The sequence below is a fragment of the Pongo abelii genome, chromosome 20, assembly GCF_028885655.2.
Source record: "Pongo abelii isolate AG06213 chromosome 20, NHGRI_mPonAbe1-v2.0_pri, whole genome shotgun sequence".
Taxonomy (NCBI): domain Eukaryota; kingdom Metazoa; phylum Chordata; class Mammalia; order Primates; family Hominidae; genus Pongo; species Pongo abelii.
This window is the reverse complement of record NC_072005.2, coordinates 15,576,014-15,596,206: the sequence shown is the minus strand read 5'-3', so window position 1 is coordinate 15,596,206 and position 20,193 is coordinate 15,576,014. Positions and strand designations below refer to the sequence as shown.

General features: G+C 48.5%; 1 protein-coding gene across 2 annotated transcripts in view; it reads left to right on the top strand.

Annotated features, from left to right (window-relative positions):
- AKAP8L (A-kinase anchoring protein 8 like) overlaps positions 1-20,126 on the top strand; it is a 40,107-nt gene extending 19,981 nt beyond the window's left edge. For both annotated transcript variants that reach the window (XM_009252909.3, XM_002828826.5), the window contains 9 exons: positions 18-114; positions 197-267; positions 703-766; positions 1,651-1,759; positions 3,206-3,347; positions 3,436-3,541; positions 3,777-3,907; positions 19,560-19,655; positions 19,744-20,126. In XM_009252909.3, coding sequence (XP_009251184.1) covers positions 18-114; positions 197-267; positions 703-766; positions 1,651-1,759; positions 3,206-3,347; positions 3,436-3,541; positions 3,777-3,907; positions 19,560-19,655; positions 19,744-20,052 — 1,125 coding nt within the window. In that variant the 3' untranslated portion in view covers positions 20,053-20,126. The remainder of the gene's footprint in view (positions 1-17; positions 115-196; positions 268-702; positions 767-1,650; positions 1,760-3,205; positions 3,348-3,435; positions 3,542-3,776; positions 3,908-19,559; positions 19,656-19,743) is intronic.
- The last annotated feature ends 67 nt before the right edge of the window (positions 20,127-20,193 follow it).

Sequence of the window (20,193 nt, the reverse complement as noted above, 5' to 3'; positions counted from 1 at the left end):
CCCCCCTTATGACCCAGACCAAGAAGAAGAAGAGAAAGCAGGGCGGCAGTCCTGACGAGCCAGATAGCAAAGCCACCCGCACGGACTGCTCGGACAATAGCGACTCAGACAATGGTGAGCCAGCTAGGTGGTACTGGGCGGCTGCCCCCTGCCTCCGGGAACTCCTGAGTTGAGCTTACCTCCTTTTCCCTTTCAGATGAGGGCACCGAGGGGGAAGCCACAGAGGGCCTTGAAGGCACCGAGGCTGTGGAGAAGGGCTCCAGAGTGGTAAGTGGCTCTGGCTGGGCATTTTCTGTCTGCAGGCGGGGCGAGCTGGCCTGAAGAGTGGTGCTCTCCCTGGGGGCCAGAGGCAGTGCTGTGTCAGCTCTGTGTGCATGGTGACCAGCATGGGGAGGCAGTGTGGTCTGGCAGAAAGCACAGGCTGCCTAGCTGGAGGCACAGTTTCCTTGTTGGAAAATGGGATGAGCCCCCTGTGCACCAGGTAGTGGGAGGATGTGAGGTTTCCGGCACATAGCCGGGCCTTGTCATTTAAAGCCATTGTAAATAACTGGGCTACTCTGGGCCACCCTGCCTATAGGATAGCCCTGCTCTGTCTGTGGAGCAAGCAGCTGTTTTACTATATACCGTTGCTCTAATAAACTTGGTTCCTTTTTTTTAAAAAAAAAAGGCACCTGTTTTAAAGTTGGAATTTGAAATTGTTAGGATGGAGAGGACGAGGAGGGAAGAGAGGATGGGAGAGAAGAAGGCAAAGAGGATCCAGAGAAGGGTGAGTTTTCCTGGGGTGCCTGGTGCTAGGGCGGCTCTTCCAGGGGCTCACAGTGGGAGGGACCCAGCTGAGGGCAGGGTTGTGGCAGACATGCGGCCAGTTGGGGACCTCCCTTGTGGGCCCGGGTGTGCGCTGGCAGGGGGCTTTCTTTTCGCCACCTCCACCCCCTTCCCACTCTTCCTCCTCCTTCCCAGGCGGAGGCTGTGGATGGTGGTGACCCCTGCCTAGCACATTGGTTTTGCCTTCAGATGGGGGCAGCGAGTAAAAGTGTGGGGAACCCCAGGCACACCCCCTGCCCTCGGTCCCTCAGTAACACGCAGTTCCAAGTCCTCAGTGGCTGGTGTCCGATCTGGGACCCTCGGTGCAGTTTTTACGGCTCTGGTGTGCGTGTCCTCTCCCTTAGCGCCTCTCCAGCCCCTGTTGGGATTCCGTGTCCCCCCACCTGAGTGATGAGCGCCAGCAGGTACCTAACAGCAAATCCAGCGTCAGCCCACTGTTGCCGCGGTGCCCAGTTGGGGGTGGGCAGGGCCATGTGAGCAGCCTCCTTGCATCCCACCACCTGGCCCCTCTGAACATGTGCCAGTGTCCCCACCAAGATACCCCCTCTTTGCTTTCCAGCCTCCCCCTGGCCCACTGCACAGAGAGCGTGGGTGTCCTGGAGAGTGGAGGGGTCATCGCCTGGCCCCCACTCCTTGGGGCCTAGGCCAAACCCACTCCCTGCACAGCCCAGGATACCCAGCCCTGCTCACGGCCAGAGGCCTTGCTTGGACAGCTATTCTCGATGGACCCTCTGGAGTGGACAGTGGGTGATTCAGCCAGAGGCCGCAGGGCCTGCCCTATCCTGGCAGAGCCAAATTGGTGACAGTGCCCATCTGTTCCCACAGGGGCCCTAACCACCCAGGATGAGAATGGCCAGACCAAGCGCAAGTTGCAGGCAGGCAAGAAGAGTCAGGACAAGCAGAAAAAGCGGCAGCGAGACCGCATGGTGGAAAGGTAACCAGCTTCCCTCCACCCCTCTGCCTCTGCCTCGCTGTGGGGCTGCCGCCAGGAGAGCAGGGCCATAGCTCTGCCAGCTCGCCGCCCTCTGGCCTCCCTTGGGAGCCGCCACCTGCTCGGCCGTGCATGGACCCTGCTTCCCGCCAGGCCCAGCTCCCAAGGCCTGACTCATCCCCTGCCCCTCTGCGGCCGCCTGGCGACCGCTGGCGTCTGTGGTCCGAGACCTGACACCGCTCGGCACCGTTGCTCAGAAGCTCTGGCGCTAGGTCACTCGGCGCACGAACCCCAAGGTGCACTGGGGGCCTGATGCCCCTGAGGGAGGGGGCCAGCTCATCAGAGACTCAAGGTCCAAGGCGCCTGTGCCGCCCCAGCTAGCTGCCAAGAGGCCACCGCCGTGCCCAGGAGAGATGGCAGCACCTGTGGGCTGTGGCAGCCTCGGGCCTGCCCTCTGCCCTGCCTGCCGGCCCTGTCAGGCCGGGCCTGTCTGCGGCTGAGCCCTTCACGCCCCTTGGTCGGGTCTGTCTGCCCTCAGGGCTCCCGCACTGGCGCTTGCCTCCTCCGCCTCAGACTCTTGCTCTTGCTGGACCTTCCTCAGCCTCGCCGGCGCCCGGCCCCTGGGCTCTCCAGACAAAGCTGACCCCGTGGCCCAGATAAGGACGTCCGGCAGAGGTAGGGACCCGCCCCGAGGTCTCGGTGGCGGCTGGCCTCCTCCGCCCCTTGCCACGGCGGCCTGCTCCGGCCCAGGCCCCAGACCCCGGGCTTCTACTGTGGACACCAGGCCCAGACAGAGCACCTCGCCCAGGTGACTCCAGGCTGCCCTCTGGCAGGCCGGGCGGGCGCCCTCCTTCCAGCTCAGACTGGTCTCTTCTTGGAAGAGGAAGATGAGGCAGCAGGTGCCCAGGCCTGCTGCCTCCCATCCCTCCCGACACCACCCCCAAGCATTCTGAGCAGAGGATGGGCTGGGCCTTTGAGTCCCCCAGATCCCAGAAGGAAGATGCAGCACCTTTTCGGGCCCTGCCTCGGGACTGCGTACTCCACTCTGCACCTCAGGGCCACCTGGCTCACGCCAGGGCATCCTTCCTTCCGGTCCCCACCTGGGCCAAGTGCACACACTCCTGCCCAGCCTTGGTAGCGAGGCCCTCCAGCAACTTTCCAGCGACTCGTTGCCTGTTGCAGCAGCTGCTGTCTCAGGCTTCAGCCTCCTGCCTGTGGGAAGGAAGAGCTCCTCCCCTGTCCCCTACGTTGCAGTAACTGCAGCCTGCAGACTTTCTGGCCCTTTCTACTCCCGACCCCACTGGTCCCAGCCTGTCCCTCTGCTGGGACCGTACTTCAGAGGCCCGTGAGCAAGGCCTGTTTCAGGGCTTGTGTCTGGGTTGGGTGAGGCGGCAGCACTATCCCCTGGGACACTTGCAGCCTCAGCCCTTCGTTTCCTTCCTGTGGCAGGATCCAGTTTGTGTGTTCTCTATGCAAATACCGGACCTTCTATGAGGACGAGATGGCCAGCCATCTTGACAGCAAGTTCCACAAGGAACACTTTAAGTACGTAGGCACCAAGCTCCCTAAGCAGACGGCTGACTTTCTGCAGGTGAGCCTTGGAGTAACACAGCCGCTCTTAGTTTCTTGGACCCCTGAGAACATAAGGCGGCCCACATAAACGTTTATATTCCTTGCAGGAGTACGTCACCAACAAGACCAAGAAGACAGAGGAGCTCCGAAAAACTGTAGAGGACCTTGATGGCCTCATCCAGCAAATCTACAGAGACCAGGATCTGACCCAGGGTGAGATTTTCAGCCTACTCCCACCAGGCAGGGCCTCAGCCTGCCCTCCTGATTCTCGGTGCAGGGTCAGGACACCCTTCTGTTCCCCCAGGGAAGGTCAGGAGACCAGCCTCGGCTCAGGCCCAGGTGGAAGTGGCAGGGCGAGTTGAGGAGGAGCTGGTGTGGTTTTTTCTCAAACACCTGAGTCTATCTTAGGCACCTGGGCCCAGTAGTGACTCCCTCCTCCCCACTACAGAAATTGCCATGGAGCATTTTGTGAAGAAGGTGGAGGCAGCCCATTGTGCAGCCTGCGACCTCTTCATTCCCATGCAGTTTGGGATCATCCAGAAGCACCTGAAGACCATGGATCACAACCGGAACCGCAGGGTGAGTGGCCACAGTGCTCTCCCTCTGTACTGTGGGTAGATTGAGTGAGGCCTCTGGGGAGGTTGTGCAGTTAGAACCTCTGCTTGCCCGTGAGGGACTGCAGTGGAGGCAGGAGGAGGTGGATATGGACATTTCCAGCCCAGTGCAGGCAGCACAGCTACAGAGAGAGGGATGGGAGATGGGGACTCTGCCTGGGAGAAGGTGACATATTCTGTGGGATATGGGGACCTCCATGTTCATAGGGGCCAGAGCCAGATTAGGTTCAGAAACCAAATGGAGATGATACAGTGCAAGTGTTGCTGGAGGAGGGGGTTGGGCTTGAGGCTCAGGAGAGCTGCACTGAGAGGCCTGGGGTTGTTCCTGTAGGCAGTAAAGTTTCAAGTGTAGGATTAACAGGATTAGAGTTGGTGTTGAACTAGAGACTTCAGGCCTGCACCTGGGTGGGGCGGTGGGGGCCAGGGAGGAGCTCCTGCAGTCTCCATACGAGAGGAGACCCCACCTTGGGAGTGAAGAGGAGAAGAGCAGTTGAAGGAAGGGAGCCGGGGGCTGGCATGTGGGAGTGATCAGGAGCCTGGGGTGACTCTGGTTTCAGACTTGGGGAACTGGGAGGACAGTGGTGCTGCCAAGATTGTCAGGCAGCAGGCAGCAGTAGGGAAGTGTATTGTGGGGCATGGAGAACATAAGGCAAGAGAATGAGCAAATTCTGTCTCATTTTCCAGCGTTGCTCCAGTGCCTAGCATGGAAGCCACAGTAGGTGTTTTCTGATTGAATGGATGACATGCTGTGTTGGAGGTGGGGTGAAGGGGCTGTGTATCGGCAGAGAGCAAAGAGGCCCAGGACCAGGTCTGGGCCAAAGAAGGGCTTGGCTGTCTTCACCCTGGAGGAGGGTGGTAGGGTTTATGAACAGATGTTCGCATCCAAGGTGAGCGTGGGAAGCAGCATTTCTCCACCTTTTTCCATGCTCATCACAATTCCTCTCTGGTCTTTTTTGGTGTGGTGATTCTGAACGGTGGACAGGGTCAGGGGTCTCTCTGGTTGCAGAGACTCAGGATTGGGAAATGCCACCAAGAGTTCTGGGAAGAAAAAGAAAGTGTCAGTTGGCTTTGGCAACAGAGAAGCTATAGGGAACTTGCCAAAAACAGATTCTTATGCTAGGAACTAGTAGGGGTTAGAAGACTGCAGAAGATGGAAACTATGTCATTAATAAATCTGGCCGGGCGTGGTGGCTCACGCGTGTAATCCCAGCACTTTGGGAGGCCAAGGTGGGCAGATGACGAGGTCAAGAGATGGATGGAGACCTTCCTGGCCAACATGGTGAAACCCTGTCTGTACTAAAAATACAAAAATTAGCTGGGCATGATGGCAGGCACTGTAATCCCAGCTACTCGGGAGGCTGAGGCAGAAGAATCGCTTGAACCCAGGAGGCAGAGGTTGCAGTGAGCCGAGATTGCGCCACTGCATTCTAGCCTGGCGACAGAGCGAGACTCATCTCAAAAACAAAACAAAACAAAACAAAAAAACCAAAACGCTGGGCACAGCACTTTGGGAGGCCAAGGTGGGCGGATCATGAGGTCAGGAGATCGAGACCATCTACTAAAAATACAAAAACAAAATTAGCCAGGTGTGGTGGTAGGTGCCTGTAGTCCCAGCTACTCAGGAGGCTGAGGTGGGAGAATGGCATGAACCCAGGAGGCAGAGCTTGCAGTAAGCCAAGATCATGCCACTGCACTTCAGCCTGGGTGACAGAGCGAGACTCTGTCTCAAAAAAAAAAAAAAAAAAAAAAAAAAAAAAAAAAAGTTGGAAAATACGGGGGAGGCGATAGCAAAATATAAACTCAAAATTGATCCTAAAAGAAGTTAAAAAAAAAGAACAAGCCATAGCAGCTGGTAACCGTAGAGAGGTTTGGAAGGATGATGAAAGATATTTAGAAAGCACCAGAAGTCATTGGTTTACAGAGATAATTTGAATACAGTTTAAATACTGTATTTTTTAGAATTCCAGACTGTAGAGATTAATGGAAAGCTTCTAATTATTATTGTTATCTTTGGTAACAGCTTTACTGAGATAGAATCACATACTGTATAATTCACGCACTTAAAGTATACAATTCAGTAGTCTTTGGGCTGGGCGTGGTGGCTCATGCCTGCAATCCCAGCACTTTGGGAGGCCAAGGCGGGAGGATCGCTTGAGGCTAGGAGTTCAAGGTTACAGTAAGTTATGATTGCACCACCATAGTCCAGACTGGGCAACAGAGCAAGACCCTGTCTCTAAAAAAACCAAACAAATGAAAAAAAAAAAAAATTCATCGGTTTTTCGTGTATTCACAGAATTCTGCAGTCATCAACCAGTCGATTACAGAGTATTTTCATCACCTCAAAAAGAAACCCTTTAGCTATCAGCCCCCCCCAACCTCTTGTCCTCCTCCAGCCTTAGGCAGCTACTAATCTATCTCTCTCTATTTGCTTATTCTAGACACTTCATATAAACAGAATCACATAATATGTGGTCTTCTGTGATTGGCTTCTTTCACTAAGCATGATGTTTTTGGGGTCCAGCCACATTGTAGCATGTATCAGAACTTCATTCCTTCATATGACTTCATATTATTCCATTGTGTAGACAGATGTGGCACATTTTGTTTATTCATCTTTTTGGGTGTTTGGGTTGTTTTAATCTTTTGGCTATTATGAATAATGCTCTTAGAAACATTATTGTGCAAGTTTTTACGTGGACATATATTTTCATTTCTCTTGAGTATGTAACTAGGACTGGAATGTCTTGATCAAATAGTAACACTTTAACTTGTGAGGGAACTGCCAGACTATTTTCCAAAGTGACTGTGCACCATTTTATATTTCCACCAGCAACATATAAGGGTCCTGATTTTTTCACATACTCACCAACACTTAGTTTCTGACTTTTTTTTTTTTTTTTTTTGAGACGGAGATTCGCTCTTCTTGCCCAGGCTGGAGTGCAATGGCACAATCTCGGCTCACCACAACCTCTGCCTCCCGGGTCCAAGCAATTCTCCTAGCTGGGATTACAGGCATGTGCCACCACGCCTGGCTAATTTTGTATTTTTAGTAGAGACGGGGTTTCTCCATGTTGGTCAGGCTGGTCACAAACTCCCGACCTCAGGTGATCCCCTGTCTCGGCCTCCCAAAGTGGTGGGATTACAGGCATGAGCCACCGTGTCCGGCATTTTCTGACTTTTTGATCTAGTCATCCTAGTGGGTGGAAAGTAGTATCTCATTGTGGTTTTGATTTGTGTAGCCCTGATGACTGACTAATGGCATCTTTTCATGGGCTGGCTGGCCATTTTTGTATCTTTGGAGAAATGTCTATTCAAGTTCTTTGTGCATTTTTAAATTGTGTTGTCTTTTGTAGAGTTCTTTTTGTAAAGTCCCATATTTGATATGATTTACAAATATTTTCACCCATTCTGTGGGTTTTTTCACCTTCTTGATGTGTCCTTTGTGGCACAATAGTTTTAATTTTTATAAAGTCCAATTTTCTTTTATTGCTTATGCTTTGGGTGTCATAACTAAGAATCTGTTGATAAATCCAAGGTCACGAAGATTTACCCCTGTGTTTTCTTCTAAGAGTTTTATGGTTTTAGCTTTTGCAGTTAGGTCTTTGTTCCATTTGAGTTAATTTATTTATATCGTATGAGGTAAGGGTCTAACTTTATTTTTTGCATCTAGATATTAAGTTGTTCCGGCACCATTTGAAAAAGAAATGAAAGAGACTGTTTTCCCCCCATTGAATGATCTTGGCATCTTTGTTGAAAGTCAGTTGACCATAGCCATTAAGTCTCTAATCCATGAATATGGGATGTCTTTTCATTTACTGAGATCTAGTAAATGAATTAATTTCTTTCAAATGTTTTGTAGTTTTCAGGGTGTAAACTTTGTTCTTTATTGTTAAGATTTTTTTTTTTTTTTTTTGAGACAGAGTTTTGCTCTTGTTGCCCAGTCTGGAATGCAGTGGTCCCATCTTGGCTCACTGCAACCTCTGCCTCCTGGGTTCAGGCAATTCTCCTGTCTCAGCCTCCTGAGTAGCTGGGATTACAGGCACGCACCACCACACCCGGCTAATTTTTTGTATTTTTAGTAGAGACAGGGTTTCACCATGTTGGCGAGGCTGGTCTCGAACTCCTGACCTTAGGGGATCCACCCACCTCAGCCTCCCAAAATGCTGGGATTACAGGCATGAGCCACCAGGCCTGGCCTGTTAAGATTATTTATAAGTATTTTATTCTTTCTATTACTATTATAAATGGAATTGTTTTCTTGATATTTTTGGATTTTTTTTGCATGTGTATAAAAATACTTTTTTTTTTTTTAATTCTTGAAATAGGGTCTGACTCTGTTGCCTAGGCTGGAGTGCAGTGGCACCATCATGATTCACTACAGCCTCCAACCTCCTGGGCTCAGGTAATCCTCCCACCTCAGCCTCCCAAGTAGCTGGGACTACAGGCATGTGCCACTATGCCCAGCTAATTTTTGTATTTTTTGTAGAGACAGTTTCACCATGTTGCCCAGGCTGGTCTCAAACTCCTGGGCTCAAGCAGTCCTCCTGCCTCAGCTTCCCAAAGTGCTGGGATTACAGGCGTGAGCCACTGTGCTCAGCCAATATATTGATATTATACCCTACAACCTCACTGAACTATTCATTTTTAATATTTCATAATTTTAATAATATTTAAACTATGGCTAGGCATTATAGCTTATACCTGTAATCCAAACACTTTAGGAGGTGAAGGTGGGAGGATTGCTTGAGTCTAAGAGTTTGAGACCAGCATGGGCAACATAGTGAGACCCTGTCTGTATAAAAGAAAAAAGTTAGCCAGGTGTGGCGACAAGTGCCTGTAGTCCCCGCTACGCAGGAGGCTGAGGTAAGAGGATGGCTTGAGCCTATGAAGTTGAGGTTGCAGTGAGCTATGATCATACCATGCACTCCAGCATGAGTGACAGAGCAAGACCCTGTCTCTAAAAAATAAAAACAAGGCTGGGCGCAGTGGCTCACGCCTGTAATCCAACACTTTGGCAGGCTGAGGCGGGAGGATCACGAGGTCAGGAGATCCAGACCATCCTGGCTAACGTGGTGAAACCCCGTCTCTACTAAAAATATAAAAAATTAGCCAGGCATGGTGGTGGGCGCCTGTAGTCCCAGCTACTTGGGAGGCTGAGGCAGGAGAATGGCATGAACCCGGGAGGCGGAGGTTTCAGTGAGCCCAGATTGCACCACTGCACTCCAGCCTGGGAGACACAGCGAGACTCCATCTCAAAAAATAAATAAAATAAAATAAAAATAAAAACATAAAATAATGTTTATTCGTTCTAATAGTTTTTAGTGGATTTTTTTTTTTTTTTTTTTTTTTGAGATAGAGTCTCACTCTGTCTCCCTGGCTGGAGTGCTGTGGTGCAATCTCGGCTGATTAGTGATTAGTGCAGATGACTGATTAGTCATCTGCAAATAGAGTTAGTTTTACTTCTCCTTTCCAATCTAGATGCACTTTATTTCTTTTTCTTACCTAATTGCCCTGGTTAGAACCTCCAATACAGTATTAAATAGAAGTGGTGAGAATGGATGTCCTCATCTTCTTTCTGATCTTACGGGGAAAGCACCAGTCTTTGCCATTAAATGTGATGTCAGCTGTGGTTTTTTCATAGGTGCCCTTGATTGAGTTGAAGAAGTTCCCTTCTAGTCCTGTTAAGTGTTTTATCTTAAAATGGTGTTGGACTTTGTCAAATGCTTTTTCTGCCTCTGTTGAGGTGATCATGTGGCTTTTGTCTTTAATTGTGTTGTTACAGTATGTTACATTATTTTATTTGGATATAAAACACCCTTGCATCCCTGGGATATATGCTGCTTGGTCATAGTGTGTAATTATGTTTATATATTAGATTGGTTTTGCTGCTATTTTGTTGAGAATTTTTGCATCTATATTCATAAAAGATAATAGTCTGTAGTGTTTTGGTGATATATTTGTCTGGTTTGGGTATCAGGTTAATACTGGCCTCATACAGTTGTCATTTTTCTTCCTTTTCTGGTTTCTTGGAAGAGTTTGTGAAGAACTAGTATAGTAGTATAAATTCTTCAAGTGCTTTGTAGAATTTGCTTGTGAAGCCATCTAGGCCTGGCTTTTCTTTGTTAACTAGATTTTTTTTTTTTTTGAGACAGGGTCTCACTCTGTCGCCTAGGCTGGAGTGCAACGGTGTGATCTCGGCTCACTGCAACCTCCACCTCTCAGGCTCAGGCGATCCTCACACCTCAGCCTCCCAAATAGCAGGGACTAAAGGCATGTGTGTCATCATGCCCGGCTAGTTTTGGTAGTTTTTTGTAGAGACGGGGTTTTGTCATGTTACCCAGGCTGGTATCAAATTCCTGGACTCAAGCGATCTGCCTGCCTTGGCCTCCCAAAGTGCTGGGATTATAGGCATGAGCCACTGTGCCCAGCCTGTTAACTAGCTTTTTTTATCATTATTAATAATTCAGTCTCCACCTGTTATAGGGTATATTCAGATATTCTGGGGTTTTTTTTAAAGTCATTTTTAGTAATTTGTGTCTGTCTAGAAAGTTCCCTTTTTTGATTTAAAAAAAAAATAAAGACAGGGTCTCGCCACTACAGGCGTGAGCCATCGTGCCCCACTGAGAAGTCAGCTTTTAACCTAATATTGGGGTTTCCTTGTGATGATTTGTTTTTGTCTTGCTGCTTTCAAGATGTTTCCCTTGTCTTTGACTCTTGGCACCTTCATTATGTCTTTGTGCATCTCTCTGTGTTTATTCTACATGGAGTTTGTTGGGCTGCTTTTTTGTTTTTTGAGACGGAGTCTTGGTCTGTGGCCAGGCTGGAGTGCAATGGCACAATCTCAGCTCACTGCAACCTCCGCCTCCCAGGTTCAAGTGATTCCCCTGCCTCTGCCTTCTGAGTAGCTGGGACTACAGGTGTACACCACCACGCCCAGCTAATTTTTTGTATTTTACTAGAGATGGGGTTTCACCATCTTGGCCAGGATGGTCTCGATCTCCTGACCTCGTGATCTGCCTGCCTCGGCCTCCCAAAGTGCTGGGATTACAGGCGTGAGCCACCACACCCGGCCTGAGCTGCTTTGATGTATAGATTACAGGTTTCATCAACCTTCCGAAGCTTTCAGCTATTGTTTCTTCAAGTATTTTGTTTTCCTACTGCTTTCTCTCTTTCCTCTTCTAATGCTCATTACCCGTATGTTGGATCACTTAATAGTGTGCCATGGTTTTCTGAGACTGTTCATTTTACCTCACTTTTTTCTCTCTGTTCTGCAGATTGTATAATCTCTTTTGATCCACAAGTTCACTAATTCTTTTTTTGTGTGTGTGTGTGTGTGTGTGTGTGTGTGTGTGATGGAGTCTCGCTCTGTTGCCTAGGCTGGAGTGCAGTGGTGTCATCTCTGCACACTGCAAGCTCTGCCTCCTGGGTTCACGCCATTCTCCTGCCTCAGCCTCCCAAGTAGCTGGGACTATAGGCACCCACCACCACGCCCGGCTAATTTTTTGTATTTTTATTTTTAGTAGAGATGGGGTTTCACCGTGTTAGCCAAGATGGTCTCCATCTCTTGACCTCGTGATGCGCCTGCCTCGGCCTCCCTAAGTGCTGGGATTATAGGCGTAAGTCACCGAGCTCGGCCAAGTTCACTCTTTTTTTGAGATGGAGTCTAGCTCTGTCGCCCAGGCTGGAGTGCAGTGGCGCGATCTCGGCTCACTGCAAGCTCCGCCTCCCGGGTTCACGCCATTCTCCTGCCTCAGCCTCCCGAGTAGCTGGGACTACAGGCGCCCGTCACCATGCCCGGCTAATTTTTTTGTATTTTTAGTAGAGACGGAGTTTCACCATGTTAGCCAGGATGGTCTCGATCTCCTGACCTCGTGATCCACCCGCCTTGGCCTCCCAAAGTGCTGGGATTACAGGCGTGAGCCACCACACCCGGCCCAAGTTCACTAATTCTTAAGTTCAAATCTGTTGAGTCCTTCAAATGGATTTTTGGTGTCCATTATTGTACTTTTCAGCTCTAAGATTTAACATTTTATTATTATCATTTCTATCTCTGTGTTTAAATTGTTTCATGAGACAGTGTCATTATACCTTCTACTTGAGTTTTCTTTAAACCTATTTATAATTGCTACTTTAAAATGTTTGTTGAATTTGACATCTGTTCACTGTCACAGGAAGTTTCTATTGTCTGCTTTTTCATCTGTGCCTGGGTCAGAGTTTCCTTTGGATGTCTCGTAATTTTTCACTGTTAACTAGACATCTTAGATAATTTGTTGTGGCAACTCTGGGCACTGATCCCCCACCCACCCTCCCAGGGTCTTGTTACTGTATTTGCTTGTCTATTTGTTTAGTGACTAGCTAGATTTTTTTAGTTAGGTCTCTTTCATCCTCACACAGTATGAAACTGGTGGTGTGTCTTGGAGGCAGGAAGCCATGGGCTCTCTCTTTTTCCCAGACCATACTCAGCTGTTAAACTCTACCAATTGCTGGCTGATTGCTTTATTGTTTTCAACAATGTTTTGGGGCATAGATTGCTGCCCAATCTGATCCAATTAAATTTGGTCTCCTTTATAGGGATTTTTTTCCCCTTCCCTCCCCTCCCCCTCCCCCAGACAGAGTCTTGCTCTGTTGCCCAGGCTGGAATGCAGTGGCACGATCTTGGCTCACTGCAACCTACACCTCTCAGGTTCAAGCAATTCTCCTGCCTCAGCCTCCCAAGTAGCTGGGATTACAGGCATGTGCTACCACGCCCAGCTAATTTTTGTATTCTTAGTAGAGATGGGGTTTCACCATGTTGGCCAGGCTGGTCTCGAACTCTTGACCTTGTGAGCCACCCACCTCAGCCTCCCAGGGTGCTGGGATTATAGGCGTCAGCCACTACGCCAGTCCCAACAGGGATGGTTTTTGAGGTGGTTGTTTGAGATTTATTCTGAACCCAGGGAGTCTGTTCTTAGCTATTTCACTGGTTCTTGTCCTCTTTGGTAACCTAGTTAGCCTATGGGTTAGCTAACATCACTGTCAAATCTACCGGTCTTTCTTTTTTATGGCTGTGTAGTGGGGGGGAAAAAAGGACAAAGCTATCAGTGTTTAATCTCAATAAATATTCAGAAAGAAAAAAGAAAGCTATCAATGTCCTTTTAATTTTTTTTCTCCTTAGTCTCCATTGTTTTTCAGAGAGTCCCTAGTCTTGCACTTCCCAACACTCTTGCCAGTGAAGTCAGTCAGTTCCTTTGAAATTGGGAGTTTACTGATTTAAGGCCCTGCTCTCACTGTGGGCAGAATCTCAGAGCTGAGGCTCTGGGGATGGAGACAATGGAGTACCTCTCTCTGAGTGACTCTGCCACTTTAGGAGAGACATGGGAGGAGGTACAGTAGGCTGTAGCCTCCGGTCTTGGTTTGCCTTTCCTGGCATGGGACCTCCGCTTTATGAACAAGCCATGGGTATGTGAGCCCTTATATTCTTAAGTGTGCCATGCCCACGGTCAAGCCTCCATTCCACGTGTGTGTGGCTGGGTAGAAGATAGAAACCATTCCCTCTCAGCTATGCTTGTCCAGAACTTAGCCTCATCAGCAGGTAGCTGGGGGCGGGATGAGAGATACTGACATCCCGCTGGGTACAGTGGCTCATGCCTGTAATCCCAGCACTTTGGGAGGCCGAGGTGGGCAGATCACCTGAGGTCAGGAGTTCAAGACCAGCCTGGACAACATCGTGAAACCCCATCTCTACTAAAAATACAAAAATTAGCCGGGCTTGGTGGCAGGCACTTGTAATCCCAGCTACTTGGAAGGCTGAGGCAGGAGAACTGCTTGAACCCGGGAAGTAGGGGTTGCAGTGAGCCAAGATCATGCCATTGCACTCCAGCCTGGGCAACCAAGAGTGAAACTCCATCTCAGAAAAAGAAAAATAGATGCTGACATTCTGTTCCTCCTGGGAAGACATCATACCCCTCAACTGAGATGAGCTGGGTAGATGCGGGCAGACCTGTCTTCTCAGCTGTACTGTCTGGAGTGGAGTTTCCATCACACTAAGCTGGGGGAGGCAGGGATGCAATAGGTTGTGTTTCAGACATCACAACTCTTCATGGAACTGAGTTTTAGTAGCTTTTCCTCATTAAATCTTTCTCATAGGGCTGTGTGTCCTTAGGAACATTTTCAGAGACTTTAAATGGTTGTTTTTTAATACTTTTCATCAGTTTCACTAGGGAGTGTTCCAGGGAACTCCTCAGACTGCTATACTAGAAGTCTGTCCTCTCAATATTTAGGAAGCTTCTTAAACCTTAATTCCAAAACTCTGATAAAGATGATACCAAAATGAAACTGTAGATTAGTTTACTATTATTAAAGATATGAAAATGGGCTGGACTGGCCGGGCGTGGTGGCTCACGCCTGTAATCCCAGCACTTTGGGGGGCTGAGGTGGGTGGATCACGAGGTCAGGAGATCAAGACCATCTGGCTAACACGGTGAAACCCCATCTCTACTAAAAATACAAAAAATTAGCCGGGCGTAGTGACGGGCGCCTGTAGTCCCAGCTACTCGAGAGGCTGAGGCAGGAGAATGGCGTGAACCCAGGAGGTGGAGGTTGCAGTGAGCCGAGATCGCGCCACTGCATTCCAGCCTGGGCAACAAAGTGAGACTCCGTCTCAAAAAAAAAAAGAAAGTTGGCTGGATATAGTAGCTTATACCTGTAATCCCAGCACCTGGGGAGACTGAGGTGGGAGGATCATTTGAGCCCAGGAGTTCAAGACCAGCCTGGGCAATATAGTGAGACCCTGCATCTATAAAATTAAAAAATTAGCCAGGTACTGGGGCATGTGGTCCCAGCTACTTGGGAGGCTGAGGTGGGAGGATCGCCTGAGCCCAGAAGGTCGAGGCTGCAATGAGCTGTGATCATGCCACTGCATTCCAGCAGGGGCAACAGAGCAAGACTCTGTCTCAAAAAAATAAATAAAGTGCTAAATAAAATATTAGTAACTATCAATCTAGTAGTGATCCCTATGTATGATACATTATAAGTAAGGTTTGTTTCTGGAGTGGAGGGATGGTTCCATAAGAAATCTAGCAACATTTGCTGGGTGCGGTGGCTCACGCCTGTAATCCCAGCACTTTGGGAGGCCGAGGTGGGCGGATCACGAGGTCAGGAGATCCAGACCATCCTGGCTAACACGGTGAAACCCCATCTCTACTAAAAATACAAAAAATTAGCCAGACGTGGTGGCGGGCGCCTGTAGTCCCATCTACTCGGGAGGCTGAGGCAAGAGAATGGCATGAACCTGGGAGGCAGAGCTTGCAGTGAGCCGATACCGCGCCACTGCACTCCAGCCTGGGCGACAAAGCGAGACTCCATCTCAAAAACAAAAACAAAAAATCTAGCAATATTATTGGTATAATGCAGACTCTCTTTATGTGCAAATAATGTGGTTATGCTCTTAGAAAAGCTGAATGATCCCAGCAAAATGTTCTTAGAATTAATAGAATTTGGTAAGGGGATGGGATTCAAAATAGCATACAAAAAGTAGTAGTGTTTCTCTATTCTAGTATTAACCAGTTAGAAATTTAAATGGAAAAAACAACTACTTAAAATAACTACACAATGTATGAAATAGCTAAGAATACAGATTTAAGAAGAAAGACTTGAGGGCCAGGCACGGTGGCTCATGCCTGTAATCCCAGCACTTTGGGGAGGCCGAGGCGGGTAGATTGCCTGAGGTCAGGAGTTTGAGACCAGCCTGGCCAACATAGTGAAACCCTGTCTCTACTAAAATACAAAAAATTAGCTGGGCTTGGTGGTGGGCGCCTGTAATCCCAGCTACTCTGGGGGCTGAGGCAGGAGAATCGTTTGAACCTGGGAGGCAGAGGTTGCAGTGAGCCAAGATCGCGCCATTGCACTCCAGCCTGGGCAACAAGAGCAAAACTCCGTCTCAAAAAAAAAAAAAAAAAAAAGGAAGAAGAAAGGCTTGAGATCTTTAAGAACTACAAATACTCCAAGGATATGAAATAAGACCTTCGCCGGGCGCGGTGGCTCACGCCTGTAATCCCAGCACTTTGGGAGGCGGAGGCAGGTGAATCCCTAGGTCAGGAGTTCAAGACCAGCCTGGCCAAGATGGTGAAACCCTGTCTCTACTAAAAATACAAAAAATTAGCTGGGCGGGGTGGTAGGCGCCTGTAATAGCTACTTGGGAGGCTGAAGCAGAGAATTGCTTGAACCTTGGAGGCGGAGGTTGCAGTGAGCTGAGATCGTGCCACTGCACTTCAGCCTGAGCAACAGAGCGAGACTCCATCTCAAAAAGAAAAAAAACGAAAAAGAAATAAGACCTTAATAAATGGAGGAATGTTCTGTGTTCTTAAATAGGCGATTTAATAGTGAAACAAAACAAAAACCAGTTCTCTCCAAATTAATATAGACAGCACATTTCTAGTCAAAAATATCAGTCGAGGAGTAGGACTAAATGAAATGAAATTATTTTAAAGTTTTACATTGTAAAATTCAGTCTAACAATAGCTGAGAGATTGATTTCAGAAATATTAAAACTTACTACAAAGCTGCTGCAATTAAAAAACAAAAAAAGTGATATTAGCACAGTAATGAAACAGTGGAACCAGAATAGAGAGTCTAGCAAAAGATCTCAGTATGTTTCAGACTTAGTAATTTGTTAAAGTTAGTACAGATATTTTATCTGAAACCTTAGGGCCAGAAGCCTCAGAATTAATTTTTCAGCTTCAGAAAGCCAATATGCAAGGCTGGGCACAGTGGCTCACACCTGCAATCCCAGCACTTTGGGAGGTTTAGGTGGGATTGCTTGAGCCCAAGAGTTCCTGACCATAGTGAGACCTCGTCTCTACAAAAAATAAAAAAATTAGCCAAGCATGGTGGTGAGTGCCTGTAGTCCCAGCTACTCAAGAGGCTAGGGTGGGAAGATCACTTGAGCCCAGGAGTTTGAGGCTGTAGTGAGCCGTGATCACACAATGGCATTGCAGCCTGGGCAACAGAGTGAGACTCCTATTTCTAAAATAAAATAAAAAGACAATATGGTATCAGCACTAACTTCTCCAACAGGATCTGGGGAAAGCGCCTTGTAGTTGAGTCATCAATAATTCTTCACATGACTTATATATAAATGAAAAATGTAATGTCAGTTCATATTTAGCCACCAAATGAATTTTGGGGGAAGACTTGTTTTCTAGAGCCTTTTGGATTTCCAGTTTATAGATAAGGGATTGTAGACCTATATGCCAATTTGGTAGGGAAATAAGTGGTGTGTTTTGTACATTTCTGGAAAAGAAAATTTTGGACCCTCTACCTCATAACATACACAGATTGAGTTCATCCGTCATCTGAAAATCCGAAATGCTCCGAAATCCAAAACCTTTTTTTTTTTTAAAAAAAAAGAATCGAGTCTCGCCATGTTGTGCAGGATGGAGTGCAGTGGCTGGTCACAAGTGAAATCATTGCACACTATAGCCTTGAACTCCTGAACTCGAGCGATCCTCCTGCATCAGCCTCATGAGAGTAGCTGAGACTACAGGCACGAGCCACTCTGCCCAGTAAAATCTGACTTTTTCAGCACAGACATGACAAAGTAAATGCTCATTGAAGCATTTCAGATTTTGGGTTTTTGGAGTAGGGATGCTCAACTGGTAAGTATAATGCAAATATTCCAAAATCTGAAAGACTTCTGGTCATAAGCACTTTGGATAAGGGATACTCAATCTGTATCAAATTCTAGAAAATTTGGCCGGGCATGGTGGCTCACTCCTGTAATCACAGCACTTTGGGAAGCCAAGATGGGTGGAGGTCCTGAGCTCAGGAGCTCAAGACCAGTCTGGGCAACATAGGAAAACCCTGTATCTACTAAAAATACAAAAAATTAGCTGGGTGTGGTGGTGCATGCCTGTAGTCTCGGCTACTCAGGAGGCTGAGGCATATGAATTGCCTAAACCTGAGAAGCAGAGGTTGCAGTGAACTGAGAGCCCCTGCACTCCAGCCTGGGCGACAGAGCGAGACTGTCTAAAAAAAAACAAGGAAAATTTAAATGTGAAAAATAAAAACCAAGATCAGAAAATAGTTAGAATATTATAAACTGTGGGCGGGTGTTCCAGTGTGCTTACCAGAGCACTCACTCGCCGGTGGGCAGGGAAATGCCGTGGGAGGCAGCAGCACGGATTCTTCTGTCTTTTATCCACAGCAAAAATACCCAACAGTGACAACATCCAGTGCTGATGGGCAGGCAGGAGGACCAGGTCATTGTTTTAACACAGGTGGAAGAAGCATGACTTGCAAATGTTCTGCAGTTAATTGGGCACTATCACTTTAAAACCAAACCTGGTTAGAATGAAAAGCACCAGCATGGAAGTGTACAAGTTTATTCTGGTGTTGCTGGGTTATTGTGGAGAAAATCTGCAAGCAACATAAATGTGCCTCAGTTGGGAGAATTTATGGTGTGGTTATCTGGGCATCTAGAGTCAGGAGGATAAACTGTTGTCAAGTGAGAGTCACTGAGGAACGGTCTATAGTAGTATCCTAATTGTGTATCTTTAGTTTGTTATGAGCATGTATGATGTCTGTTAATATTTTCCTCCAGTAGTAGAGAAAACGTGCTAAGGAAAAAAAAAATGAAGATGGAGAGAGTAGAAACAGCAAGTGAGAAGGCTTTCTGAAACATGGAAATGGAGTGGGAGGGACTCAATGGGCTCTCCCACCCCACCAAAGATATCCTTCTTTTAGCTTATGGTTTTTATAATGATCAAAGTGAGATTTGCCTGTACTCCCACCATGAGGAAATGGCCTAGCATACTGATGGAAATCCTTCCAGACAAAATGGCTCTGGCATGCTCTGCAGACAGTACTATATTATACACCTTTCTTATGCCAGTGCAGAGATGAGCCCGGTTTGAAGGGCTGCATGATGTTCTTTTGAATGTAGGATTTATTTAACCTCTTCTGCACTGAGGAACGTTTAGGTGTTTTCCCATTTTTCACCACTACAATCAGTGTGCACGCATGTTTCCAGTTCTTAAATTTGGGATACGTTCTGGGAAGGGATTAATGAGACAGATTTTTACTTTTCATACATTCTGTCAAACTGCTTTCCAAAAAATACGGAAACAGTTGATCCTCCCACCAGCAGAGAAGAGTCTCTTCACCCTTGCATGACTGGGAATAATTCTTCATTCTTGAAATTCTGTGGGTTAAAAAGACATGTTTCATTAAATATCTGTTCTGTTTTTATATCTTCCCCGTTGGCCCCAAAGTGCTCCTTGCCTGTTAGTCTAGTTGGCACCTTGTTACGGGTTGCACCTTTGGCTCTTAGTTTCTTAATTGTTCACTGCTTATAGCTTTTTTGTAAGCAAATCAGATTTCTGTAACACAGCCGTAAAGATAGAGATCTATAGATCTGTATTTTTATTTACCTACAGTTAATTGTGGTGTGGAAGGAGAGGGAATTTGAACAAAGATCAGATAGGTTGTGGTTCCATGCTTGTAGAGTGGCCCTCCGTTGGCGGGGCTGGAAGTGCGTGGGTGCGGGGGCGGGGTGGGGTCCCTCTAAGCTGGCAGAGTCGGGGCAGGAACTTGTAGGGCACTCAGAGCAGCCTCTCCAGCCCCTTCTGCCCTGCCCGCAGCTCATGATGGAGCAGTCCAAGAAGTCCTCGCTCATGGTGGCCCGCAGTATTCTCAACAACAAGCTCATCAGCAAGAAGCTGGAGCGCTACCTGAAGGTGAGGTGCTGGTCCCGGCCTGGCCCTGTCCCCAGCTTAGTCCCCGCCTGTGCTCCCCTCCCTTCAGTGTCCGCGCCCCTCCCCACAGGGCGAGAACCCTTTCACCGACAGCCCCGAGGAGGAGAAGGAGCAGGAAGAGGCTGAGGGCGGTGCCCTGGACGAGGGGGCGCAGGGCGAAGCGGCAGGGGTCTCGGAGGGCGCAGAGGGCGCGCCGGCGCAGCCTCCCGTGCCCCCAGAGCCAGCCCCCGGGGCCGTGTCGCCGCCACCGCCGCCGCCCCCAGAGGAGGAGGAGGAGGGCGCCGTGCCCTTGCTGGGAGGGGCGCTGCAACGCCAGATCCGCGGCATCCCGGGCCTCGACGTGGAGGACGACGAGGAGGGCGGCGGGGGCATTCCGTGACCCGAGCTCGGGGTGGGCGGGGCCCGCGTGGCCGAAGCTGGAAGCCAAACCTAATAAAGTTTTCCCATCCCGCCTCCGGGTTTCTCTGTTACTGTGCGGCGCGGGCGGGGCGGGGCGGAGCGCGCATGCGCGCGGGCCGGG